The sequence below is a fragment of the Molossus molossus genome, unplaced genomic scaffold (genome assembly GCF_014108415.1).
Source record: "Molossus molossus isolate mMolMol1 unplaced genomic scaffold, mMolMol1.p scaffold_m16_p_13, whole genome shotgun sequence".
Taxonomy (NCBI): domain Eukaryota; kingdom Metazoa; phylum Chordata; class Mammalia; order Chiroptera; family Molossidae; genus Molossus; species Molossus molossus.
This window is the reverse complement of record NW_023425348.1, coordinates 90,609,355-90,636,391: the sequence shown is the minus strand read 5'-3', so window position 1 is coordinate 90,636,391 and position 27,037 is coordinate 90,609,355. Positions and strand designations below refer to the sequence as shown.

At 56.4% G+C, this 27,037-nt stretch overlaps 1 protein-coding gene across 8 annotated transcripts in view; it reads left to right on the top strand.

The window, feature by feature from the left end:
• Positions 1–27,037, top strand: part of NRXN2 (neurexin 2) — a 106,903-nt gene that overhangs the window by 25,893 nt on the left and 53,973 nt on the right. For 3 of the 8 annotated variants that reach the window (XM_036258478.1, XM_036258481.1, XM_036258482.1), the window contains 6 exons: positions 2,729–2,758; positions 4,933–5,004; positions 9,118–9,419; positions 16,983–17,006; positions 24,717–24,878; positions 25,567–26,017. In XM_036258478.1, the coding sequence (XP_036114371.1) occupies positions 2,729–2,758; positions 4,933–5,004; positions 9,118–9,419; positions 16,983–17,006; positions 24,717–24,878; positions 25,567–26,017 (1,041 nt within the window). The remainder of the gene's footprint in view (positions 1–2,728; positions 2,759–4,932; positions 5,005–9,117; positions 9,420–16,982; positions 17,007–24,716; positions 24,879–25,566; positions 26,018–27,037) is intronic. The other 5 variants (XM_036258474.1, XM_036258476.1, XM_036258477.1 and 2 more) reach the window with 3 other exon arrangements.

Here is a 27,037-nt window from a genome sequence, read left to right as displayed (position 1 = left end):
TTGGTAGGAGAGGAGGAAGTGACAGCCTGGGGAGGTGGGCTTGGCAGGCGGTGGTTTCAGGAGGTGGGCTGGGGCCTTCTAGTGGCACTACGCCTGGACTCTGCAGTGCCCCTGCAGATCTGAGTCCTCTGTGCCTCCACCCTCCTTTCTTGCCCCTTGATGCTGTGTCTCAGTCCAGCTTTCTCCCAGGAACCCAGCCACCCTGCTCCCCAGGCCCCTGCTGAGCATCTCTTTCTGGGGGATCCCGACTGCCCCACCTTGTTCCCCCCAAGCCTCTTGTAGCAGAGAGAAGACACAGCAGCCAGATAGAGTGCTCTAGGAAAGGACCCTTGGTAATGCCATCCGTCATAGCCAGCCTCCTCCAATGGTAGGAGGAGGGGCTGATGCCACAGGTGACATGGGGAGGGATGTACGAGGGGGAGCTGGGCTCGAGGAGGAGCAGAGATTTCAGGGCCATGTGGGGAGGCAGGCTTCAGGGAGAGCACCCTTGGGCCAGGCTGGGCTGAGCCAGGGGAGACAGGGCAGGGAGGTGGCTTCCCCTTCACCAAGATGGCTGGTGCTGTCACGCCTGAGGGAGCTGAGCAGCTGGTTGCCGTGGTGACAGAGGGAGAGTGCTGCATGCTAATGAGGCTGGCTAGGAGCTGGGCAGCGGAAGGGTCTGCAAGGGGAGAGATGCTGCTCCCCCCAGCAGTAGTCCAGGCCTGTGGGGGACACCGGCTTCCAGGCCAGGATTTCCAAAGGTGGGAGCTGCGAGCAAGTCTATTTTTGCCAGGAAGAGTTGGATGAAGGGTTAGGGCTCTGAGTCTGGGTCCTAGATTTAGAGGTTTGGAAGATGCCGGTAATTCTTGGCAAAAGAGTTGGTGGGGATCATTCAGAGCAAGATGTAAGACTCAGTCCAAATGCTTGGGTCCCCCCCTGTTTTGTGAATGAAACCTGTGTCTTCCCAAGAGCTGTCTGTCCTGAGGCAGCCTTCAGCAGCTGTGGTCCTCCTCCCGCAACTGGCCTCAAACCCCGAGGCGGGGAGAGACCAGTGCTGCCCAGAGAGAAGGGACACCATGAACCATCTGCTCACGTCTTCCACAGCATCCAGCCTTGGGCCCTGGCCATGCCTTCCTGGCCTTCTCGCTGCCTTCCTCTTGAACCCAGGCTTACCAGCTCTCAGCTTCATCTTGGAGGCACCCGGGGCCCTTTACCCTTGATATCCCGGCCCTGGCCTCGCTCTCGCTCCCAGAGCCCACCTCCCATTGCCAGCAGCGGCTGGGATGATTTCCAAGGGTGATGTGGAAATCATCAGCCCATACTGCAGGGCTGTTCCTTTCCCACTGTCTTGGCCAGACACCACAGGTGCAGGTGGGGCAGAGGGAGGGCTGAGGTTTAGTGGGGCTAGCTGGTCATCTCAGGTCCTGGGGTCTCAGACCAGTTGTAGGGCCTGGTGCTGCCAGCCCTCTGGAGAGAGCTTGCCTTGATTGGTGCCTTCTGGGCGCTGGGGTTCCGCTCCAGTGGTGCAGAGTCTCTTCCCCCAAGGCTGAGGGGTGCCCTGGGTCAGGGCTGACCAGACTCTCTTAAGGGGCCAAGGTAATCCTGAAAAAACAAAACAAAAAACAAACCCGGCTGCTCTTGCTCACAATGTTGGATGTAGGGCTTCTGTTTTCCATTTTCAAAATTCAGCATTTGGGTCGTCTCAGAGAGGGCCTGGCCAGAGAGGGGGTCCACAGAACACTGTTGAACGAGGTGTTTGCCTCTCAGAGATCTGGGCCTCCTGCCCACCGGGCTTGGTTGCCCTCTTGCCCTGCTGTCTGAGAGCATGGCCCAGCCTCTGAGTCCTCCTTGTGGGAAAATCCATGCCCCCGTCCCTGCTCCCAAGTCTCCCTAGGTTCTGCCTTCTCCTACCTGCTTCCGCACGCACTCACTCTGTTCTCCAGAACCCCAGTTTCCATCTGGAAGCCTGGTGTGCGGGGTGCCTGCTCCCCATACTGAGGATGTGAGAGGAGCAGCTGGGAGGATTGGACCTGGATGATGCCTTCCCAAAGCTCAGCTGGGTGGGGGATCCCTTAGACCAGGCTCCTTCCATCCCCACCCCTCCTCCCTCTGCCAGGGTCCCAGGGGCAACAGGGATGGGGCGTGGGGGGTTGGAGGTCCCCCTTGCCCTCTAAATCCCACGCTAACAGGACACTCTCTCTCTCTCCAGGTGGCTTTGATTTTTGTGTCGTGTTTTATTTTCTCCTCCATCCGAATCGTTTTTTCTCGTTGACCGTTTTTTTTTCTCTCCGTCTCCCGGAAGAAAAAAAAAAAGAAAAAAAGAAAAAGGAAAAAGCAGCCCTCCCAGCCTCATGCTTCTCCTCCTTTTCCTTTTTTTTTTCCGGCAAGAATGAAAAAAAGAAACCAAAATCTCCTCTCCCCCTGCAGTAACTCCCCGCCCCATCCTCCCTCTGGTTCTGCCTGTCCCTCTCCCTCTCTCCGGTGCCCTTTCTCTTTCTCCCCTCTCACGCCCTCCACCCTCTGTTTCGGCATCGGGCCCCTTCCCTCAGCTCCGGGCTGGGGGCTCCCCCCGATGTCTGTCACAAGTTAAAAAGGTTTTTAAATTGTGGCGGCAAAAGCTTTTTTCTCCCCTCTCTGGCTGATTTTGATGACTCGTGTTTTCTTTGTTTCTTTCCTCTTTTCTTTCTTTTTTCTTCTTCTTCTTTTTTTTTTTTTCTCTTTCTTTCTTTCTCTCCTTCCCCTTTCCAAGGTCCGGCTCACCTGACGTTAAACAGCGAAGGTATGGTTTGAAGTTCTGGTTTGCTTTGGATTGGACTGGATCACCCCTAACCTGCGCCTGGATTTTCTGTTCCCCTCCTTGTTCCCCTTTCCCTCCTCCATCTGTCCCACTTCCTTCCCTCCCTCCCCCCTTCCTCTGCCATGTCTTTATTTGATGTGGGGGTGCTGGGTGGGGGTGGGGTTTGTCTGTGTCCATGCTCCCCTCCCCACACTCCGTCCACCCTCATCTCACCTTGGTTTCTGACATCTAGAGATGTTTGAACTCCTGCCGTTGTCTCCAGTCACCTTTTTGCGTTGCCCTGGTAGTGTGTCTTGCTTTTTTTCTTTCTCATGGTGGTATTTTATTTCCTTCCATTCATTCTGATCATTCTTTCTTCTCTGTGAATCCAAATAAAAAGAGAAAAGCATGGGCTGGAGAAAGAGGGTTTTAGACAGCCTCATTCCCCTCACCCTGCCGCGGTGGGGTGTGCCCATGCCCACCGGGGAGCGAGCGGGAGAAGTAGGCAGTGCTGGCGTGGGACCCCCTTTCCACAGCTGCCCCACTGCACGCCTTCACCCTGTGTCTTTTGAATATCTCTTGACTCTGTTTTACAGATGAGGACACTTAGGCCCAGAGACATGAAGTGACTTGCTAGTGATTACACAGACTTTTAATTGGCGGTGTTATTGGGGCTGCTTATCTATTCTTAGCCTTGACCAAGTCCCTACCACTTAAAAACGCCCTGGTGGTTAGCTCCTGGAGACAGCCCAGGAGTCCTGATTGTGGTCCCTGCCAGCTGTGACCTCCCTGTCATTGACTCTCTGAGCGCTGCATTTGGCCTGCTAGCCCTGTAGGCACGCTCCCCGGCCCAGGGCCGTCCTCCGCTGGGGCTCACCTTCCACAGGGACAAGGTGGGGTCCTTGGCCTGTGCGGAGGGGCCTGCAGGAAGAAGACTGGGCTGTGCGGACAGACTCAGACCTGGAATTTAGGATGGATTTAGGTCTGGGCAGGAAGGGACCTGTGATTCTTTCAAGGGTGTGAAGTTATGGCAAGAAATGCGGGGAAAGAGGAAGTCCCAGGTGAGGAGTCAGGACCTGGTTGGTTCACTTACATCCTTCTTGCCTGTCAGTGCCCGGTCCAGGGGTGCTGGCTGTGGCTCACCTTTGTCATAGATGAAGGCCGAAAAGATTCCTCCTCCCTAGAGAGTCCACTGTTCAGGTGTTATTCTAGCTTTGGTTCTGGGGATTTGGGATTGGGGTGGGAGTAAGGGCCTGTGTAGGGACTTTTAAACTCCATTCTTGAGTTCCCCTCATCCTGAAGCCATCCTATGGGGTCTGGCAAAAGGTGTGGGTGCCTGGGAACCAACCGGGCTCTTAAGCTGACCTGGGACCCAGGCACGGTAATACATGTCTGTGGGGGCCTTTGGAGAGGAGGTCTGGGGCCCACAAGCTGGGCGGTACAGAGCAAGGAGTCACCCCTGAGATAGGGCTTCCTGCAAACATGAGCTCCAGCCAGTCAGGGCCTCCCCTGGTGTGCACAGCCCTCTGAAGGCACAACGGAAGGACGAAGTTTGAACAGAAACATGGCCCAGTCCCTGTGATGCTTCACAGTTGGACGAGAGACGTGGACAAAGGTGACATTAGGAGCACTCTCTGTAAATGAACCAAGTGCAGACAGAGCACCAGGTTTGCCTGGAGGATAGGTGAAGATCAGAAGAGGGGTGTGGTGTGTGAGCTGGGGGTTTTGGAGGAATGGTGCCTGTGTGTGACTCTGGCCCAGCAGAGAGGGGGTGAGCAAAGGCAGAGTGGGAAGAGAAGGAGCCAGGAGCCGGAATTGGGAGCTCAGGGCCTCCAGGTCCAAGTGCTGGCCTGTGTGCATGTAGACGCGCAGAAAGGGCTCCTGAACCAGCATGAGGCCTCTGCTCCTCTGCCTGTCTCCCCACCCCTGGGCAAAGGGCAGGACTCGGTGGTCACGAGTCTGATGGGATTTCTAGGCTAGTGATGCTCAGTTTGTCAACAGGTTCTTTCCCTAGAGTTCCCAAAGCAAGTGATTCCCCATAGCAGCTCCCCTCGCCCCAAACCTGTACCTCCAAGCAAGAGGACCCCTGCCCTGGAGAGGACCCTCCATCACCTCAAGGCTGGGGTGGGACTGGCTGGGTAGCCCCTGTGCCTGACTCCCCAATTCTGCTTCTCCAGTAGGGTCCTTACTGTTCTCCGAGGGGGGGGCCGGGAGAGGAGGAGCCGGTGATGTGCACCAGCCGACAAAAGGTCAGTGACCCCGCGGTCCCCAGAGAGCCCAGCCCTCAGCCCCTGCAGGCAAACTTCACTTCCTGTGGGGGAGGTTAGTCACAAAGGTGTACCCTCCTGGAGGCTTACAGGGATCACTGGGCTGCACCCCCAGTGCTTGCCCTGGTGTGAAGGGCCACAAATCTCCATTTCTTTCTCCAAGCTCAGCTGTCCTGGTGACCTCTGTCTAGAACACAGATGTCCTGATGTCCTTTTGTGGCAGTTGTTCTGGCTCATTGCTAGAGAGGATGTTTCTCTGGTGGACCAGGCAGAATTGTGGTTTGCAGACATGGTATTTATAACACGTGTGTATCACAGACATCACCTAAATGAGCTTCCACGACCCTTTGTGGAAGGAAGGGCTCATTGCCCCTAGTTTACGAAGGAGGAAATTGACATGTGCTAAAGCCCCACCCCCCTCCTGAGACCAGCTAAAAGGGGTGGAGGTCGGGGTGCAGTGGCTTGAGCCTGTCTCAGGGCTGTAGGTTTTAAGCACTAAGGCTGCCTCTCTTAAGAGATTCTCTTTCCTAAGAAGTTTACAGGGCACTTTTGCGACCCCTCACGGAACGCCAGTGGGTGCCAAGGCCTGGGACTATTTAGTCCCATCTGTGTCTTTCAGTTCACGCTGTTCTGTCGGCCTGGATTTGCACCGTCCCTGCCCTCTTCCCCAGCTATTTGGTCTCTTTCAGCTGACTCTTGAAAAAAGCAGCCAGGCCATCCACACTGGAAGTTGCACCTGAACTCTCCAGGCAAACCCAGACACTCTTTGGCGTCCCCCTTGTCTACACAGCCATTATATCACCGTCTCGCTGTATCGTAACTGTCATGTGGCCTGTTTGCCCCTCACTAGACCAAGCTCCCTGAGAAGAGCGCTTGGGTCTCAGCTTCTGGCACTCGAGTAGGTGTGGCTCAGCTAATTTACTTTAAATGGGAGAACGGTCTTTGTTCTCAAGGGGCTCACGGACATTCTACCAAATAAGTACAATAAAGCGTGGTACATGCAAAGTATATAAAAAGTACAGACTTTGTCCAGAGGAGTTATTTACTGAGAGAGAGGAAGCGCGCGCGCACACACACACACACACACACACAGAAACTTGCACACCAGTACAAGAGTCCTTTCTTGGTAGAATGGTTCACAGTTGAGGAAGTCGCACCCATCTGTTCTCTTTCTAATGCCCACAGCAACCTGTGAGATAGGCTGATGATTAGTTCCTTTGTCCAGAGGAGAAAGCTGGGGCTTAGAGATGTTGCCTCTTGGCCAAGGTGGAAGAACCAGCATTCGTGCCCAGGTCTTTCTCACATCGCACTTCCTCTCAAGGGGGCAGTACAAGATGTTACTAGGCAGTAAGTGCCAAATGAGCAGAACAGACAGCTGTAGTGCCTGAGAGGAGGGGGGTGAAGGGGGCTGGAGACCTTCCCAGAGGAGGGCTCTGGGCTGGGCCTGCAAAGGAGGCAGCTGCTCTGTCCCTCACGGCGCTCAGAAATCCGGGACCACAGCTGGTCTCTGGACACATTCAGCCTGACTGGGGACATTTGTGGGGCTCCACACTCCCTGCCCTGGGAGATAAACAAGCCAGGGGAGATTAGGATTGTTGTTCAAGGCTGCCGGGAAATGTAGTTTAGGGATGGTCTGAGCTGGGAGATGGAGAGAGCGCCCCCTGGTGCTTCAGGGTTTGCTCCTCCCAGATCTGGTTTGCGCTTGGGCAGCCACCACATCCTTACCCTGAAAGAGTGTCCCCTGCCAACATCCCTTGAGGACCTGCTACCCTCCTTCCCACTCAGGGTCTCTCTCTGTCTTTCCCAACATCCTCAGGTTTTTTTGTTCACACTTGCTCATCTTTTTTCTGGCCCTCTCCTCAAATCCTTTCAGGCTCCCTCTGGCTGCTCCAAGCCTCTTTCCATCTCTGGGCCCTCGGGGGCCTCTGGCTGCACTGTGGACTCGGGTTCCAGAGCGGCTGGCTTTGCCTCCTCCCCTAGGAGACCCGAAGCCGGGCCTGGAGGAGCTGAGGAGTGGCCGGTCTTTCCACTTGGCCTCGTGGTCCAGCCCCAGGACCGCCTCACTCCTTTTCACTGGCCTCCTTTGTTCTGTCCAATCACTATTTCACGTGGTTGCCTTATTCTTTCCTTTTTTTTCTCTTCGACACTCCCTTTGATGATATTTTCTTTGACTGCAGTGAAGGTGAGGGAGTGGGAGGGAAGGCCTAGCTTCTGGGAGGGACTAGTACATGTGGCAAACCCAAGGTCAAGCACACCCCTTTCTTGGTCCTTGAGCCCCCAGCTCCACCCCCCACCAGTGCCCAGGCAGCAGGCCTGGTTGCTATGGAAGCAGTCGAGTCCTGAGAAAGCCTTGGCTTCCATTCCCTAGAGGTCGCTGTCCCCCTTTCCGTGCTGGCCCTCTTCCCATCACCCTTACCTGTCCCCTCCCAGCTTGCTCCTCGTCTTTATCCAGATGGCTTCACTCTGTCTCCATTTCCTTTCTGTCCAGGGTGGTCCATCTTCCTCCCTCCCTCCCTGGCCTCCCTCTGCACCTTTCCCTTCTTGTCTGGGCTTGACTCCTCCCTTTATTCTCTCTGGCCCTCCCCACTGGAGCCCTGAGGTAGGCAGAGCGAGGTTTCGACTGTCCCCACATTGCTGGTGTCCTCACCAGCCTCGCTGCTCTGTGGCCTCAGGAAACTGGGCCTTGCCAGCTGCAGTGAGTGAGGTGCCAGGCTCTGGGGCAGCAGCTGGTGCTTTGGCATCCGGAGGCAGTGAGGACAGTCTGCGGGCAGCCTGCCCGGTTGGAGAGAAGTGGGGCTGCTGTGTGCAGGGGAGGGGCCTCAGAGAAAACGCACCCAGAGAGCCACTGATTCTGCACGTGGCCCCACTGCTGTGGCCTGGCCCAGCAGGTGCATTAGGAGGACCATGCTTGCCCCTGGCATTGTGCTTTGCTCCTGCAGACCTGGGGGCCTATACTGAGAACACCCGGTGCTCCATAAACGCCCTTTGCCGGCATTCCTGTTCCTGTGAGGTGGGCGGGACGAGCTGTTTGCTGGGGAGGAGAAGCCAGTCACCCTCAGAGTCCAGGTTCCCTGCTCTCCCCTGCCTCCATGTCCCGTTCTCTTCCATCTGCGTGGGCGCTGGCCCGCGAAGCTGTGGGGCTGGGACCCCAACTTCCCTCCACTGAGCTGTCGACCTCTCACTTGTCCCCACTTATAGGTTGCCGAATGCCCCTAAGGCTCTCCCAGGCATTTTCACTTCCGCTTACAAAGTGCCCGTGGCAGCAGCCCAGGCGCACACACGCATGCACAGGCCTGTGAGCCCGGCCTAGCCTTGCGCTTTCACACCGGCCACCTGCCTGGCACATGGGGCCTCGCACCCATCTTCTGGGGCCCCTCCCAGGCTTCCTGCCTAAGGGCGCATCTGTGCTGTTCTCTGAGGATTCAGTAGGGGGGGGGTGATAGCTGGCATGAAAGCCACCTTGTAAGTCCTGCCCAGTGGCCTGTTGCTACCTGGTGCCCATCCCTGTACCCTGCATTGCCTTCTCACGTGTCCTCTCCTGCCCCCCACTCCACCGCTTCTGCATTCTTCTCATCTGCTCACTGCACGGCAGGCCGCTAGTTGCATCCCTAATGGTGAGGACTGAAACTGTCCCTGGGCTGAGGATGGGTGTCACCGAGAAGAGGCAGAAGTGGGTGGTGGGCTGCACTCGGGAGACCTCGGTGCCCCAGCCACAGGGGAAAGTCAGGTGGAGCCTCCGTGTCTCTTCCACATCCCTTTGTGAAGGGGAGTGGCTGATGGGAGGCCGGTGGGGGAGGAGACCGTGAGGAGTCTGCTTTGCCTGGCCCTGTGGCAGCTTAATTGTCAGCTGTCAGTGTGAGAACCATTTAGCAGCCTCCTGCTTTGGAAATGGACATGGGGGAAGTTGACGACTGACAGCAGAGATGGCAGGGTCCAGAGAGAGGGTGGACGGCTGGGGAGGGGAGAGGGTCTAGAGCAGCTGGGGCCACGGGGCTCCCACCCAGACCTGCGCCTGGGCTGCTGGAGGGGACGAGGGAGGCCTGGCTACCCTGTCCCACTCAGCCTTCTCCCCTCTCCCCACACCGCGGCGTCCAGGCAAGGAGGAATTTGTGGCAACCTTCAAAGGCAATGAGTTCTTCTGCTACGACCTGTCACACAACCCGATCCAGAGCAGCACAGACGAGATCACGCTGGCCTTCCGCACCCTGCAGCGCAACGGGCTGATGCTGCACACGGGCAAGTCGGCCGACTACGTCAACCTGTCCCTCAAGTCCGGGGCCGTCTGGCTGGTCATCAACCTGGGCTCGGGAGCCTTCGAGGCCCTCGTGGAACCTGTCAATGGCAAGTTCAACGACAACGCCTGGCATGACGTCCGGGTCACCCGAAACCTGCGCCAGGTAGGGGCCGCAAGGAGGAGGCCAGGGCCCAGCTGTGTCTGGGGTCGAATGGCAGTGCGGGTGCGAGGCATCAGGGCAGGGTGTGGAGGCAGGCTCTGGAGAAGAGCAAGGCTAGGCTGGGAGGGTCCAGGAGACCGGCAGCAGCAGGCAGGCTGCAGGGACCAGGGAGCAGAGCGAGGGAGGCGGCTGAAGAGCTGCCCAGGGTAGGAGTCCGAGGGACAGGGAAGGGCTGGGCTCAGATTAGTGCAGTTGCTGGGGTTTTAAGGCCTGGGGCTAAGCAATCAGGTGATCTGGTGGAAAGGTGATTCAGGAGGCGTGCGATGAAGCTTGGGTGGTGGGCCCTGGGGTGCTGTGAGTAGGGAGACACTGGCCTGGCGGAGCAGCTGTGGTGTCCCGACACCAGGGCAGCAAGGCACACACGAAAGCCTGAGGTGTGTGTGGGGGTAGGGTATGGCCTGCCCCCAGGTGGGGCCATTCTAGGACAGAGGCAGGATGAGGTCAGGGCCTGGTGGGGTCAGCAGGTGCTTGAGGGAGAGCAGGACGGAGGGGGTTGGTCCCGCCTCTCCTCTGGGCAGCACACTCCCTTGTCTTTCCCCTCCCGTCCCTCCAAAGGAGCCCAGGCTTTCCCAGCAGCCCATGGCTGTCTTCCCATGGCGCCCAGGCCTGTCTTCCCATGGCGCCCAGGCCAGCCTGTGCAGGAGCTCAGAGCAGACTCTTGGAGCGGCTCCTGCAGGCAGGACAAGGCTCTTCTCTGCAGGGAAGAGCTCCTGCTCCCAGACTCACCCCTGGAGAGGTGGCCTCTTTGCCTCCCACAAGGTCCAGGGTGGCTATAGCAGGTGAGGCCATCTCTCTGGCCAGGCTTCTGCTTGACAGCAGCCCCCATAGCTTGTTTCTAGCCCTGAGAAGTTCCCGCCTCAAACAGGGGCCAAGCCAGACCCTTGTTTGAACACAGGAGAGGCCACAGTGCATCCTGTCTCCACTTCCTGTGTCCTCTCCCTGCTCGCTCAGGTGCCCAGGCTCTTGCTGGCCCTTCTCTCTCGGGTGGGTCCACTGCTTTCCCTGGTAGCTGATGGCAAGGAAGCTTTCCCGGCCCCCCTCCAGCACCAAGGGCAACCGGGAGCATGTGGTCCCTCTGCCCTGGAGGTGCGTCTCTGCTGCTTTACAGCCCTTCTCTTACTGGCTAGCCTGTTTCCCGGCTCTGGTTGTGTGGGGCCAGCCCTCCACCATCTCTCCTCTTCATGCTTCTGCCCTTCTTCAGGGAAAGGCTCCTCCGTGGGGTCGGGTTCCAGCCGGCCTCTCGCTCTTCTTATCGGTTCCTCTTCAACGCTGGTGAGTGGTGGTCTCTCTGGGGACCACCCCCCTGCGGTTCCTTTCCTCGCCTGAGGACTCTGCTCTTCCTTCCCAGCCTGCTGCTCCCTCCGGCAGTTGGGCCCCTACCCTGGTGCCTATTCTCAGTGTCCCCTTTGCTCTGTAGAGTGGCGTGCTTGGTGGGGGTGCTCCTCCTCGGTACAATGCCCCTCTGACCAGGTCAGAGTAGTTAGTCCTGTGTTGTCACCACTGTCTGGGCAAGCCCGAGTGTGTCAGGTATGTTTGTCTTACTTTTATGTGCCACATACATCTTGCCTGTGGCGCGTTTTGCTTGCTCCCCTTCCCCAGGACCGCGCTGCCGCCCCGCACTGCCCTGGCAAGGTGCTGCAGCCAGAGTCTGCATCATGCGGCCAAACAGATGTATCATGCGTCCACGTTGGGTGCGGAGGAGGAAAAAGGCATGGTGCCTGACCTCCTGGCCCTTCAGCTCTAAGGGTGAACCAGGCAAAATCACCCAAGTGCCAGCTGTACAGCAGAAACTAAATCTTCTAGGAACTAGAGAGACACAGAGGGGAGGGGGAGGTCTGTTGCTGAGGGAGGCAGAAAAGCCACAGGGGGGAAAGTCTCAGCAGCACTGAGTGTCAGCAGTGACCCATGGTGACCTCTTCCTGGGCCTCACAGTCACAGGTCCAAGCCAGGAGCTGGTGGAAACGACTTCCCTGGCCTGATCTACTGGCTGGGCCAGAGCCGGCAGGTCATGCGACCGGAACGCAGCTCAGGGCCAAAGGGGTATCTGCGTAGAGACTTAGATCAAGAGCCCTTTTAAAAAAGGGTTTCTGGGGTTATGATATTTTTTGACTCTAGTCCACATCCATTAAGGGAGGTACAACCCTTTTCTGGTGTCTGTGGGAGGCTGACCTTCCCCTTCCATTGCGGGGAAGGTCAGCCTCAGGGCCATGTTCTCAATTCACTGCCTCACCTATGGCCTTGCTTATATTGAGTCCATCCTCACCAGGCCCTTCGAATGACTGTCTTTCAGGAGTTCTAAGAACGAGTTATTGGGTCCTGCTGCCCCTACAGTAATGGGTCTTGATCGAGGCGCTATGCCCCTTGCTCCCCCAGGACATCTGGCCGCGTCTGGAGACATTTCAGGTTGCCGCAGCTTGGGAGAGGGCCGCCCGTATCCAGTGGGTTGAGGCAGGATGCTGCTGGCGTCCCGCAGTGCGCAGGACAGCCCACGGCGGGGTGCTGTGGCCCAATGTCGGCAGTGCTGAGGTGGAAGAAGGCTGCCCCAACTGTTCGTGCAGTGTCCGGATGGTGTCCTCGGATTACGAAAACCCTTCTGTGGTCTGAGGGGCAATGTTGGGTTGGGGTGGGTGGTTTGAAACCAGTGTCTTGTCTCCCCACGTTCTGTGGACAGAAGCAAGGATGGGAGGCCGTGTCAGAAATGACATCTGCCTCCCACACAGGGTTCCACACTGTTTTCCCCAAGTGGTTAGGAAGGCCAGAGAGGGGCGGGCCTGCCCCAGAAGGAGCACTGAGGGGCTCTCCCTCCCCCTGGTTCTGGAGCGAGAGGCCAGCTCCAAAGACTGGAAGGAGGCAGAACCCCCCCCGAACTAGATAATGATCCCTGAAAGCACCAAGAGGCCCTTAGAACACAGCGGTTCGGATCAGAGGGGGCTTGACGGAGGCAGCCCTGGCTCCTGCCTTCTCCCTGCCCTAGGCCGCGGGCACTGCAGGTGTCTCTTGGAGGACTTTTGTAGGGATGATTACCTTTGAGAATTCCCCCAGGTCTATTTTAATCCTGGTTGCACTCTCCTCCCATACCCAGTATGCCTCCCACCCGTTTCATCATTAGCCAGAACCAAATTTGGAAGACAAGCTGGCTACCAAAGCATCACATGGTGCTGCCTCCTGCCCAGCTGCCATGATGCTGCTTCTCAGTGCGGAGATGTTCAGGGGCTCCCCTGGCCCCAGGAGGCAGTCCCCCCGAAATGGGGTCCTTCAAGTACTTGGGGATCCCTCCCCCACCTTCTGGCCCAGGCCAATCGTATTCTCTGGCAGCTCACACACCCTGTCATTGGATCTAACCGGGCTCCTCTGCCTACTCTGTCTGCGCTGGCTTCCTAGGTCCCCCTGTGTTCCCACGTTCTCCCACCGAAACCACCCTTCACCCTCCTTTCTGGCTGGTGAAATCCCAGAGCTGGGGTTCGAGTCAGACAGGCTGACTTCAAATCTCAGCTCTGCTACTAGTTTGAGAGACTGAGGCACGTTATGTAACCTCTCTGTGCTTAGCTCCTCGTTGGTGAAGGGAGCCTGCACCTCGCGGCACTGGAGGGCGCTCTGCCATGATCGTCAGCAGTGGGCTCTTCCTGTCTTCAGGCCGAATGCCAGCCTTCTTCATAAAGCCTTCCTTGGTCCTCCCGCCCCGGCCCTGGTCCTTTGCTGTGTCCTCACGCTGTCATCACATTCCGTCTGTGTGGTCAGTATTCGTGTTCATCTTTCTGTTTCTAGATGGTAAGCTCCTTGAGGGCGTCATACCAGCAACTATTGAGCCTTATTAGCTGTTTTTCTAGTGTTTTTTCCCGGTTCACTTGGGCTCTTTCTTGAAGCCAGTTGCCAAGTTTTGGACACGAGGACCAGCAGATTTATTTCATACACGCATCGAACTACCTCTTGACCCCTGGAAAAGACTCTCCTCGATTTACAGAGCCAGGAGAAGCCTATCCCTCCCCGGCCTCTGGGTCTCCGCAGGACCAGTCCCTCTTTACAGCCATGTCTTTCTTCTGCCAGCCCTGGAGGCCAAAGGTCTCCTTTGTCTTTTGTGTCTCACTAATTTTCTAGCAACCCTGCGAAGTGGGAGATGTTCCCATGTTACTGAAGGTTAAAGAACTTGCCGAAAGCTGTCCAGTTAGGAAGTGGTAGAATCGGAAGTCAGTTTGAGTCCGCAGCCTCTCCGACTCCCACCTCCCCGGGAGGGCCTGGCTGCTGTCCCTGGTGCAAACGGCATCAGCAGTCAGTTTGGATGGTGGCGCTGCCGTTCTTGGATGTTCGCAGATCTTGAAACCATCTGAATGTTCCACGTGTCTCTCGGAAAACGGGCCCCTCCCGTCTCTGAATTGAGTAGGCACCTCTTTCCTTTGTCCTGAGCTGCTTCTGCTCGAGCACCACAGAGATTGCCTCCATGCAGACTTCTGTGGTTTTGTGTGCAATCCCCCTCTTGGTTTTCTTTTTAATCCTCACCCAAGGACATTTTCTCAAATATCTTCAGATAGAGTGGGAAGGAGGGGGGGGGGGAGAGAGAGAGAGAGAGAGAGAGAGAAACATTGATGTGATAGAACCACATCGACTGGTTGACCAGGGCGGGGGACGAACTGCAACTGAGGTACATGCCCTTGACCGGAATGGAAGCTACGACTCTGGTCTGTGGGCTGATGCTCTAACCGCTGAGCCAAACTGGCCAGGGCCCCTCTTGGCTTTCTTGGAGGGCTGGGCTACACTTCAAGGCGGAGACAGGGCATAGTTTTGTCTAAAGGCCCTTGGCCATGAGGAGTTAGCACTGATGTGCCGGCTGAGTCCTCCCCTCCTCCTGGATGCCCTCCTCCCTCACGAGCACTGTCATTCTGGGGCTTCCGTGTGTTTCTGTGAGTGGGCAGATCCCTTCCCTGCTCACCTGTTAGTCTGAAGTTCAGCTCTCCAGATCCTGTCATTTGCCAAGGCATGGGTGGCCTTGTCACAGGCCACCAGGAATGGGTTCCCGTGGAAGCTCCACTCTAGTTTTTGGCCGTAATTGCCCCTTCCGGCATGATCCTCATGGATTGGGCTCTGGATCCCCAATCTCTGAGTCTAGAGGGGCCCTCTGTCACCCACTCCAACTTTCAGAGGAAGCCTGGATCTCTGGACACCTTAGTGGAAGGCCCAGGCTTAGAACTCACATCTTCCCTCTTAATCTTGTTTCTGACTTTGCCCTTCTATTTGTTAAAATGGAAGCTGTCCGTGAACGTTGACAACTGTTGTCTTCATTGTAGTTTCCACAGCCAGTTCTAACTCAGAGTAGGGGTCGCACTTCTCCCAATGCCTTTCCTCTGCCTTGTTCACCGAGTGCCGCGGTGACACGGGAACTCTGACCTTCCAGAGGCAGGTGGTTTAGCTGCCCTGAAGCTGACTGCTGCTTGCTCCGACTATTGGCCTCTTCATTCACGACAGCTGACCGAGAGCACGCGCCCTCGGATCGCCGGCACGCCCTCGCTCCAGCACTGCCCTGCAGTGAGACTCGCGCCCTCCTGCTATGTAAACTGCTTCTGCATCTCTGATAATTAATATCGGTTATTCAGCACCTTTTCTGCCGCTAAATATTGAATTCTGTTATTTTTAATTATGTGAGGCCCTTATTAATTGTGTTACTGAATTAGCCCTGTGTCCACTGGTGATGATAACTTTCTAACTAATGGATCTGTCCCTAGAATACCTCTCCTCTGCATAGTCACTCTCGGGTGTGCAGTTTAGTATCTAATAGACACCAAGCTATCATGTCCCTCTGTCTCTGATACTCCACGTGAAGCTGCCTCAGCCTTTTTGGCATCTCCTCCCCAGAGACCAGGTGGTTGTTGCTGCTGTCTTTGGCCATGAGAAGAGAAAATGAAGTTGGAGGTAGAAAGCTGGCTTATAGCTTAGAGAGGAGGAAAGGATTTTAGAGGTAGGTGGGCCTGTGTTCCTTTCTGTGGTGTGGTGTGGAGGGGTGGATTCCTGGTGCTGGCTGTGGGGCACGGAGGCTCAGGGGTCTCGGTGTGCACGGAAGGAGGCTGGGCTGCCGGGAAAGCCTTACCAATTCCAGACACTTGCAGGGGTGGTAGTGGTGGACACTTAATTCTGGGAGGAGCAGCTGCCCAGAGGAGCATGGGAATGGGGGTGAGGTGAGTGAAGAGCCTAGGGAACCTTCTGGGAAATGTGGGCTCTGAAAAGTCACGTTGGGCAGGAAGGAGAAGTCGGCTACAGGTGGGAGAGGCGGAGGAGAGGGAGGAGAGTGAGTGATGAGTAGATAGGGTCTGAGAGTGAGCCCGCTGCCAGCCCACGGAGGGCAACGTTTCCTTTTTCTCATTCTGGTGACCGCGCATTCTCTCTTCCTTTCTCAAGGAAGAGACAGACCAAAAATGAATGAATGAATTAATAAATAAATAAATAAATAAATAAATAAATAAAACGAGGAGCTGCCCCTCCCCCATGACTCCCCGGACCTATTTGCCTATCCTCCATCCCCAGGAAGAGCAGACACCTATGTTCCCTTCTGCGTTCCTTGGGACCCCCTACCCTTTGTCCCCAGACGAAATCACCTCTCATTCTAGTCACTCCTGTGATTCTCTAGGGGTGTTGGCCACTCTTCTCCCAGCCTGACAGCCAGCTGGCCCATCACCAAACAGTTAACCCATTAACTCGACATGGTCATTGGTCAGCCAGTTGGCCAGCACCAACTCACTGTCTAGCCAGTTCTCTGGAAAGCCATCTGGTCGACCAGTTAGCCAGCAAACCCACCCGTCCACTACCTAAGTCAAGAGTCCATCCCTTTCTCACACCCTTGCTCCCTCCTCTCCTTTCCCTCAACTTCCTAACATTTCAGCTGACAGGATTTACTAATACTGCATAACTGGGTCTGCTTCTTAACCCCCTGCCTTCCCTCTTTCACCCTCTGTTGGAAAACCCCGTTACTGACTCTGTGTGTGTTACTAACACGCTTATAACCCGGGGGACCAAGGGATGGGCAGGGACAGGTGGGGCAAGGTATGAGTGAAAGACTGAACTAACCTTTCTGTCTCATCTGCGGAATGTCGCCATCTTTAAGTCTTTGCTTTCCTGGTCCAGTTCTTTTGTTGTTTTCTTCTCTACTAACCAAGGTCTCTAACTGTTCCCCTTCTCTGCAGCAGGCTCTTCCTCCGGGAGGGGACGGGGAAGAGGAATCCAGAGGAGGGTTTGGGGAGGGATCGGGAGAAGAAGGGATTTGATTTTTGTGTGTGTTTTATTTCTCCTTCCCATCATAATTTGATTTTCTTTAAACGAAATGCTTTAGCGGAACCTAAGGTGGGAGGGTCTGAACAAACAACCAAGTAGATACGGATATATATTTTCCTCCTTCCTGGAGTTTCACAGTTGGTCATTTTATTTTTCTTTTCTTTCGTTCTGTTCTTTTGTTGTTGTCTTTGTTGTTGTGTTTTTGTTTTTGTTTTTGTTTTGACCCCTTCCCTCCCCATATCTCCGGTGAAGCACGCAGGGATTGGACACGCTATGGTAAACAAACTGCATTATCTGGTAGATATCACTCTAATTGTCTTACCGTTTGGTTTGCCGTGGGTTTTTTTAACTGTTCGATTCTCCCTCTTTTGTTTCCTTCCCCAGTTTGGTTTTGGTTGATTTGCTCTTCCTTTTTTGCGTCCTGGAAAAATCTTTAGATTTTTGCTTCTCCTTTAGTTGTCCTCTTTCCCTTTTCTTTCTTTTTTGGTCCAAACTCAAATCCAAAAGACAAATGGCAATCGAGGAATTTGGCCTGTCCCTCCCCTAAGCCCTGACTCCTGAATTCAGATTCCTGGCCCGAGGGAGCCCCAGGCTCAGAGGCTCCGGGTAGACCGCCCGATGCGGGCTGCTTATTTCTATTGCTTTGTTCTGTTCATTTCCCCCTCCCTCGTTTTGTTTTTCTCTTTGATTTGGTTTCTTTCTTGGTCTCCTGAAAATCCATGGAAAACACCATCCCATGACATGCTCTGCTCTGCTCACCGTCAGTCCCTGGACAGGCCCTTAAGTTGGAGGACGGGCAGCGGGTGAGACCTCCAGGGGCAGCCAGCCGGGCAGGTTCCCGAGGGGGCAGAGGTGGCCTTGGGAGATTCACAGCAGCCTGGGACCAGTCCAGACTGCTCCTCCCAATCAGTTCCTACCAATTTGGGGCTACCCCATGCTGGCTGCCAGGGAAGAGGTGCCATCCCTACCCTCACTTCTCAACCTTGAGGGTTCCTGGTTCCGTCTTCCCCCACATTTTGCATGGCACGAATGGTCTTTTCCCTCCACCAGGGACAGCGTCCAGTTCCCCCACAGCTCTGCTGCTCTGACTAACACTGTGTTTCACACTGTCTTCCTTCCCCTCCATCTCTCCTCCCTTCTCTGTCCCCTGCCTGTCCAGCATGGCCTCTGACCAGGGTTGGTTTCCTTCCCTGTTGCGGAGGTGAGCGGAGGAGGCCCAGCAGGGGTGAAGCTGGGGGAGTTTTCACCAAGCTCCTCTGTTTGGGTTGGGCTTAGTCCCCATGAGTGTTGGTGTCTGTGTAAATGCAGCTGGTGTATGTTGGTGTGTGGGTGCTAGTGTGTGTAAATGTTGGTGTGACATTTAGGGGTGTTAGAGGGAGACTGTACTCTGTTTGGGAGACTGCTGGTGACTACATGTTGAATGCCGGCGTGCGCTGGGGGCCGTGTGACTGTGTCTGAGCCTGTGAGGGCTCCGTGTGGAGGTGGCTGTGGGGGCAGGAGCAGGCAGGAGCCGAGGCCGGCCCTCTGCTCCTCGTCACGCCTCGGAGTGTGTGCCTGCAGGCCCTGCTGTGTGCCATCCCCCGGGATTCCCTCGTGCCTGCCCAGTCCTGGCTCTGCGGCAGCAGGCGGTTAGTCATCGCCTATTAATAATGCAGCGTGATTGAGCACCAGGCTGGGGACCCTGCAGATGGACGTGTCTGCTCCCGTGGGGCCCACGCTGCTCGGGGCAGCTGCCTGGCCGCCCCAGCCTCCCAGCTTCGTGTGGCTGCCTGGCTGGCGAGCAGGGAAGCCTGGTCACTGGGCTCCTGATGCGAGCGGCTCCCCGGCCTCCCCAGGAGGCCCTACCTCCCAGGGCAGGGTGGCCAGGCCTATGCGCTCGCAGGTCTGTCTCCCTGCACCCACAGGCCGGCCACCCTGTCCGCTGCCCAGTCCCTGAGCTAGTGCCCGCGGCCATAGCCATCCTACGCTCCCCAGCCTGAGATCTTATCTGGTCATGCCCAGTCATCCCCAAGTTCAAGTGGAGCCATTGGGTGGTCCCAGCACCACCCTCACAGTCGGTTCTCAGGCTCCTGCCCCTAGGATGTAGCTGCTGCCGGCTCTTCAGACCTGGCCACTGAGACCTTCTTCACAGAGCTTCACTGTGACTTCGGGAACAGGAATGAGGCGAGATGAGCCCATGTCGCACACCTGGAGAATACCATCTGAGAATTAGAGCCCACACACCTTCCTTCCAGTTGCAGTTCAGTTAAAACCGACTGTGTGACCTGGGGCGAAAGCTCAGTTACCCAGCGGGCTGATGACACACCTGCTCGGCCCATCTCCTGGGTCAGTGTGAAGGGCAGGGAGGGTGACGGAAGCGAGAGCATCTGTGCTCTGCAAAGGGGATTGTCACGGTGTTACGCTGTATAAACTCTCAGTGTTTCTCAAGGTTTCCAGGGCAGGGATGTTTGTAAAGGTGCTGTTCCCTTCCCATAGCAAACCCTGGAGAGTACGAAGTCGCTGGCCCCACTGAGACCCTATTATTACCATCCCCTCTTAGGAATGAGCCCTTAAATAACTGCATGGAACCCCAGAGTGCTTCAGGAATTGGGCCTGGGGAGGAGGAGATATGGAGTGACTGGGGTAAGAAGCAAAGAACTCTGTCTGCCTGCCCCCGCCCCCGGCAAGGGAGGTGGCTGCTACATGTTCCGTCTCTGAAGTCCACGCCTTCCAGCCTGAGCACCTCTGTGGATGAGCGGAGCTGGCTGCCTTGGGGTGGCCTGAGTAGCCTCCTGAACCCTTAGGAATTTGTCCCAGGAACAGCTCTTTCAGGCCAAGACTGGAGTCAGAAAACAGAACACCAAAAGAGACAGCGTTCGACAGGTTCTTTCCCAGGCATTCCTCAGCCGCTTCCGGCGGCTGTTGAATTTGTTTTTCTCACTCTTTTCTTCTTATCTGAACATTTCCCCCTGGGGGAGAGGGTGGGTACAGACCAAAAAGGCCAAGGTTTGGCTTAGGTGGTCAGGACGATGGATGTTTTCTTGTAAAAATGGTAATAATTTTTGGTACATACACCAGAGGATTTGGGTCCTCTAAATAGCTTTCACCTTTTGAAGATCATTTAATTTTTTTTTTTATCCTCACCTGAGAACATTTTTCCATTTTTTGTTCAGATAGAGTGGGAGGGAGAGAGAGAGGAAGAGAGAGAGAAGAGAGAAACATCGACGTGAAAGGGACACACCGAGTGGCTGCCACCCGCACGACCCAACCAGGGCCAGGGACAAACTGCAACCGAGGTATGCGCATTTAACGGGAACCGAACCCTGGTCTCTCTGGACCGCAGGCCGACACTCTAACCGCTCGGCCAAACCGACCAGGGCTCATTTAATTTTTTTTTATCCTCACCTGAGGACATTTTTCCATTTATCTTTAGACAGATTAGGAGGGAGGGAGAGAGGGAGAGAGAGAGAAACATCGATGTGAGAGGACACATTGACTGGTTGCCTCCCACGTGACTCCGACCAGGGTTGGGGACAAACCGCAACCAAGGTACGTGCCTTTGACCTGAATCCAACCAGGGACTCTCTGGTCCGCAGGCCAGCGCTCTAACTGCTGAGCCAAACCGGCCAGGGCGGATATTATTTAAACTCAATCAGTGTCTCGATTGCAGGCAGCAGGCAGAGAGGATCCCCAGTCAACAGAGGGGGAAACCGAGGCCCAGAGAAAGCCTGGGGTCACAGACCGGTTCTGGAAGATTTCAGTGCTGTCATTCAGTCATCTCATGTGACCCTCATGGTCAGCCTGGGAGAAGGGAGAGTGATGAAACTTCTAAAGCCTCTTTTACAGATGAGCGTCCGAGAGGGAACACAAATTGTTCTGAAAAACGGTGAAAGCTAAAAAGCTCAGGATGTCTGAGCTGAAGTTTCTATTCCCAAGCTGTCTCAGATGCACAGGTCGGGATTCACTGCTGGGCCGGAACTGCTGGAGGCCATCTTCCGGGTGCATCTGTCCGGCCAGTTTCTCTAGGTTTCTCCCCCACCCTGAACAGGGGCAGGGCTGCGCGCCTCCCTCAGACGTCCTGCCCTGTCTTCCTTCTCTGGTCCCAGCCCACTCAGCTCTAAGTTAGCTCCCATGGCTCGTGAACCCTTTGAGAATTTGATGACACAGCAATGGCATCTCACAAGAAAACAAGATGCCCATTGATGCAGTTTTGACTACAGTATCGAGGGGCTTCAAGAATCCCCAAAGCCTACCCAGCCCACCCACACATTCAAAACACTGTCCCTCACGCAGTCTTATCCTCTCCCAAATCAACCCCCTTCCAAGGAGGTTGGTGTCTCTGTGATCATAGCAGGGAACGGAGAAGGGTTCTGGATGATGCCAGAGGGGTATCCACTCGTCCTCAGCCTTCTTCTTGGGGCATGGTGGGCCAGAAGTGCCCTGTGGGGGTATTTGTGGCCAGGGCCTGCCTAAGTAGGGAGCTGAGCACAGCAGAACAGAAGAAACGTGAGGTCAGTGGGGAGGGTTGAGAGCCCCCCCAGGTGGTAGGCTGTCCCTGGTAGCACCTTCAGCCACCCTTCCTGCTCCTGGGGAGTGGAGCCTGTATCTTCTGTGCTCCCCACTCTCCTCCCTGGCTGGGCATGGCTCTTCCAGGCAGGGTCATGGCTCCTTCCTCCTGGCCTACTCAGGCCCCACTCAGGCCCGGCCTGTCTGTGTTGAGTGGACTGGTGTGGGTTGGGTGCAGAGTCTCTGCTGTGTCTTGGGGCCCAAGCCATGGTCCTGATGATGGAAAGGATGCTGGTTGGAATGAGCCCTTCGAGACTCCCCCTCTGCCTTCAGTGGGGTGTGGTGTATGGCAGGTGTGTCTGGGGTCCTGATCAGTGGCGAGTGGGCAGTGGGAATGAGCGCCTGGGCCACCCTCTGGTGGAGAAGGTCTGAGTCTAATGTCCCTTTCTTTCTCAACCCATAGATATCTGTCCTAGTGGGGGCCCCTCTCCCCTCCTCCGCTGGAAGGAAGCTTCTCCTTCCTGTACCCCCACAGCTCTTTTGCCTCCATCTCTGCTTTGCCCTATCGCCCCAGCCCGCATGCCTTCTCACCGTGGCTGTGTCCTCGCCTCTCCTGCGGCCGCCCCCCCTTGGCCTCTAACCCGCATGCGCCCTCCAGGCAGTGGCTGTTCTGTGTTGCATGCCCCCCTGCCCTCCTCCCCCGCCGGCCCGACCCATTCCAGAAGCTGTGCGGGGGGGTTGGGGGGCAGGGGCATCATGAACCCCTAGGGTGGAGGGGGACAGGGGAATTATTCCCCCGTTTCCTGCTTTTACTAACGAACCCGCCATTTTTGTGTCTGGACTTTGATTTGTCTGAGGGAACAGTTGGGTTTACTAATCTGTCATCTCCCTCCTTGCCTTCCCCAGAGACCTTCCTCCATTCCCCTGCCCTTGGCTTCCCTTCCACCCAATGCCCGCCCCCCACTTTCTCTACTTCCCCCACCCCCAGGCTGACCCCCTTCCTCCCAGCATCTCCTGATGCTACCCACCTCCTGCTACCCTCTCCTCCACCCCCTGGGCCAGGGCTGCTCTGAAAGAGTAGTTGTGAATTTGGGAGACAGGTAGGAGGGTGATTAGGGCAACCCTATTCTACCAGGGGGCACCACATGGCCGTGATTTACATAAAGCTGTGGGGAAAAGGTCAGATTTGCACCCAGTCTGGAGGGGAGTTGAGGAGGGCACCTCCCCTCCCCCGATCAGGTCCTTCTAACTCTGAGAGGGCAAAGGCAGGTGAGCTGGCCTCATGGACTGGGCCAGAGAAAGCCCATAGGGCGAAGAAGATGCCAGTAGCTGGGGCCCTGGCTTCTGGGGCTGGGGAGGGAGAACAGCTGAGTGGCTCAGGTGCGTGAAGGCCGAGTGTACTGATGGGGGCAAGGAGAGCCTCTTCCTGGAGAGCTGTGGGCTGGGAGGGCCCCTCTCCCCTTGCACAGAAGCAGGGGTGCCTGGTTAGAGCAGTCTCGGAGGACTGAGGCTCTGTCCACCAAAGGCCCCAAGGTGTAAAATTTAGAGCTGGGACGCAGGCAGTGAGATCCAAGTGTAGCCCTGAGTCATGAGTGACTTGGTGCTTGCCTTTAATGACTATGATGTGTCCCTGGACCGTGCTGGGATTAGTGGGGTCATAGGGACATATCAGGCCAGGTGCCAGTCTTTCAGGAGCTGACTGTCTATTTGGGGTGGCCAGCAGTAGCCTCAGGGACTGCTTAGTGGCCCAATTCAGAAGTGGAAGTAGAGGCAAGATGGTAGAGAGTTCTTCCCAGGGAATCCCCCTCACTCTGCCACGCCTCCCTATCTTACCCGCCCCTTCAGCCCAGTCCCCTCCTTCCCTTTCTCCAGCCCCTTCTGCCCGGTCTAATCTTGTCTGCATGTTTTTGTGACTAATACTTTGACCCTTCCCTTTTCCACCCAGATCCCCACTTCCCAGCCAAGGGTGGGATGGAGGGAAGACGAAATAAACAGTAATGACCAGCCATCCCCTCCAAACAAGACTCAAAAGCTTTCAAACCTCCCCCTTCCACAAAGATACCCCCTTACCATCTGTCCTGAACCTAGTTCTCCCAGCACAAGGTTTGATGGTTCCCAGGAGGGGCCCCTTCCACCCTGGCTTTGCTCAGCCCCACCCTGTCACTGAGAGGCTCCAGCTCAGCAAGAGGGGGCTCACGGGTCCTGTGAGGGAGGTTCCCCTTGCTCCCATTCTGCTCATGTCCCTTGGGAGTTCCGAACACCCACCCCTGCCCGGGACAGTGGAACTTGGGGCCCAGTTGCTGGAATATGGCAGGTGGCCTGTGCAGATGAGTGGGGATAACATAGACTGTGACTGCGAGGCCCCAGTCACTAGACTTTTCCTGAAAAGGGGGTGTTGAGCACTTTAGGGAAGTGGGGTGAACATGGCCTGTGGAAGCATGGACTTGCTTCCTGATGGCTCCTGCAGGAACTGCCTGCATTTCCCAGCTGACCATCCTAAACACAGCCTTCCTAGAGTGGGGGGCTCTAGGACATTTGCCTGGGGTGGGGGTAGTCCAAGAGTCCCCTGCACTTGCCTCTCCCCCCAAGGTCACTCTGTCTTCCTCAGGCCACACTGGAACACCTCCTTGGAGCACCAGGTACTCCCCTGTCCTTACCGATCTTGCTTTTTACCTGACTTTTCAGCCCAGGGTCAAGGTGTCATGAGGTTAGCTCTGACCCCTCTGTTCTCTAGCCTGGCCCTGACTCCCCAGAGGGTGATGGCGGCCTCAGTAGGAAGACGAAGAGACAAAGGCAGGCTGATGGATAGGCAAAGTACTGCCCTGTCCTTGGGAGACGAGAGGGACCTGAGTACAGAGGGATCTGGGCATAAAGAGAGACTCAGGAAAGGGGTGTGGTGATGGGAATCGGCCTTGAAGCATGTTCTGCGTCCCCAGGAAGTTCCAAGACTCCCCAGGAATATCTGAGTTCTTGTTCCTCATGCTCTCTGCCACCTCTCCACTGGGCTATGACTGAAGGGACTCCCAGCACCTCTGCAGCGGGAGCTGCAGGGGAGTTGGAACCCCCAAGATCCAAGGGGAATTGGTGTTCTCTGCCTCAGTTATGAAAGACGCTCTGAAATCACATGCGAGTTCAGAGAACACCTTCCAGAGCAGGGGAGTGAAGGTGCCATTTGCATCCCCCATACTGGAGCCCTGGTCTGGGGTCCCCACCTCCATTCGGAGCCACAGGCACTGGCTCTTGGTGAGCACCTCAGTACCTCCACACCTCTGCTGCCGAGCTGGGGGCCGGGCAGGCCTCAGCCCACCCTGAAACCATCAAATCTTGTGCTGCCTACCCCCCCCCACTGTTCCTCCTCCAAGACAAGCAGACATAAAAATGGGGGGTCCAGTCCCCCTCCCCCACTGCCCCCTGGCCCCTTCCTTGCCCAGCCCTCGACTCTTCCCAGAGAGTTGATGCGGTTGTCTCCTTGTCTCTCCCCTCCCTCCCTGGGCTGGGCAGGTGACCATCTCAGTGGACGGGATCCTGACCACCACAGGCTACACGCAGGAGGATTACACCATGCTGGGCTCTGACGACTTCTTCTACATCGGGGGCAGCCCCAACACAGCTGACCTGCCGGGCTCGCCCGTCAGCAATAACTTTATGGGCTGCCTCAAGGACGTGAGTAGGGCTAGGGAAGGGCTGCGGTCGGCCCAGGAACCCTTTGCCCCGTCCTCGGTGTGAGTTAGTCTGACTTGGCCGCTGCCCGGGGCCTCTGTGCCTTCCAGGTCGGTGGGGGGAGGCCTTCCCTAAGGCGATTGACTCCAGCCACAGGCCTCTCGCACTTCCTGGAGCCTCGGAAGGCCCCACCCTCTCAGAGGACCCTCCAGGCAGCTCTTGAATGTGAAGACGAAATCCCTGTGTCTAAGTCCGAGCTCTTCCACTCACGAGCTCTGTGACCTTGGCAAGGTCCCCTGACCTATCTAATTCTTCATTTTCCCCTCATCTGTAAAATGAGTGGTCAGCACCTGCTCCTTAAAGTGGGTGTGAGGAGCAGATGAGAGTGTGAACAGAAAGACTCTGAAATGGGAAATGCCAACTAGATGGTGGCCGTGACTGGCTTGCCATTGCTATGAACGCGACCCCATTCTGGGGCTGGGCAGGAAGACAGGATGGAGAGTGAGTGGGGCATGGGAGCTGCTCGTTCGCAGCCCCTGTGTGGGAGGTTCTAGAACAGAGGTCTGGTGGTGCTGAGCAGGGCCTCCAGGGCTGGGTGGCAGGGCCCCGTGGGGCTGGCAGCCGTGGGGCAGCAGTGGCCAGGCCCTAAGTCGCCTCTGCTTCTTCATTCCTGACCTGCCCCTCCCTGCAGGTGGTCTATAAGAATAATGACTTCAAGCTGGAGCTATCCCGCCTGGCAAAGGAAGGGGACCCCAAGATGAAGCTGCAGGGAGACCTGTCATTCCGCTGTGAAGATGTGGCTGCCCTGGACCCCGTGACCTTTGAGAGTCCCGAGGCCTTTGTGGCGCTGCCCCGCTGGAGCGCCAAGCGCACGGGCTCCATCTCCCTGGACTTCCGCACCACTGAGCCCAACGGGCTGCTGCTCTTCAGCCAGGGCCGGCGGGCCGGGGGCGGGGCGGGGGCCGGGGCTGGCAGCCCCAGCTCTGCCCAGCGGGCTGACTACTTCGCCATGGAGCTGTTGGACGGCTACCTCTACCTTCTGCTGGACATGGGCTCAGGAGGCATCAAGCTGCGGGCGTCCAGCCGCAAGGTCAACGACGGCGAGTGGTGCCATGTGGACTTCCAGAGGGACGGGCGCAAAGGTCAGCAGTCCTCGGGTCCCTCCTCACCCTGGCCGTTCCTGGCGCCTGCCCTGACACCCTCCCAGGCGCCTTCTGTCCTACTCTTCCTCGAGCCCCTCCCTGCTTTTCCTCCACTGCCCTCTGGCCCTCCCGCCTCCACTCCCGCTTCTGTCGTGGGGCCGGGATGGACCGGGCACAGCGTTAGGAGACCAGGGTGCACACCAGCTCGTTCACTTGCTGTGTGTGACTTTAGCCCCATCACTCAACCCCCCCCCCCAAGCCTCCGTTTTCTTATCTATACGAGGAATCATCACATAGGAGTGATCAAGAGGAAAAAAAGAGAAAACACTGTAAAAACATTAGCACAGTGTCTCCCACAGAGTAGGTACCTCATTTCCCTAAAAACAAAACAAAAAACCTCCCAACCATGTCTCCCTTCTGTCTGGATCCATTCAACTTTCTTTTATTAATTCACTTGGGAAATAGTTATTGAGCACCAACGATGCTAGGCGCTGTCCAGGGTGCTGGAGTCGGGGAGCAGTGAACTAAATAGTCCGCTGTCACGGAGGGGGGGGGGGCGGCCACCCGCTGAGCTCCAGCACAGTAAAGCAGCCCAGCGAGCCGGAGCTGGAGCGTGCCCAGGTCAGGCAGTGCTATTTCCTGAACCTCCTGTTGCGTTGAGCCACCCTCTCCTCCCCTCATCCCTCTTAGTCCCCCTTTCCCATCCCCTTCTTGTTTCCTGCCTAAGTCCTCCTGTTGAGCAGGCGAGCATTATCTGAGAAAGAGAACTGATATAGACGAGAACTGACATATTATCCAGTTTAAGCATGTATCAATGCCAGCTACATTTTTGTGCTTCTTCAGCTGTCACCGCACGGGCCTTCCAGTCTAGGTGGAGTGCCATTCGCCCACACACAGGGAGGAGGGGCTGCCACGGCTCCCGGAAGTGTCAGCTTTCCATGGGCTAGCTGTTCCTTCCCCTTCCTTCCTCAGAGGAAGGCTGCCTTCCCTGGGCTTTACGGTGAATGAGTTCATCCCCTG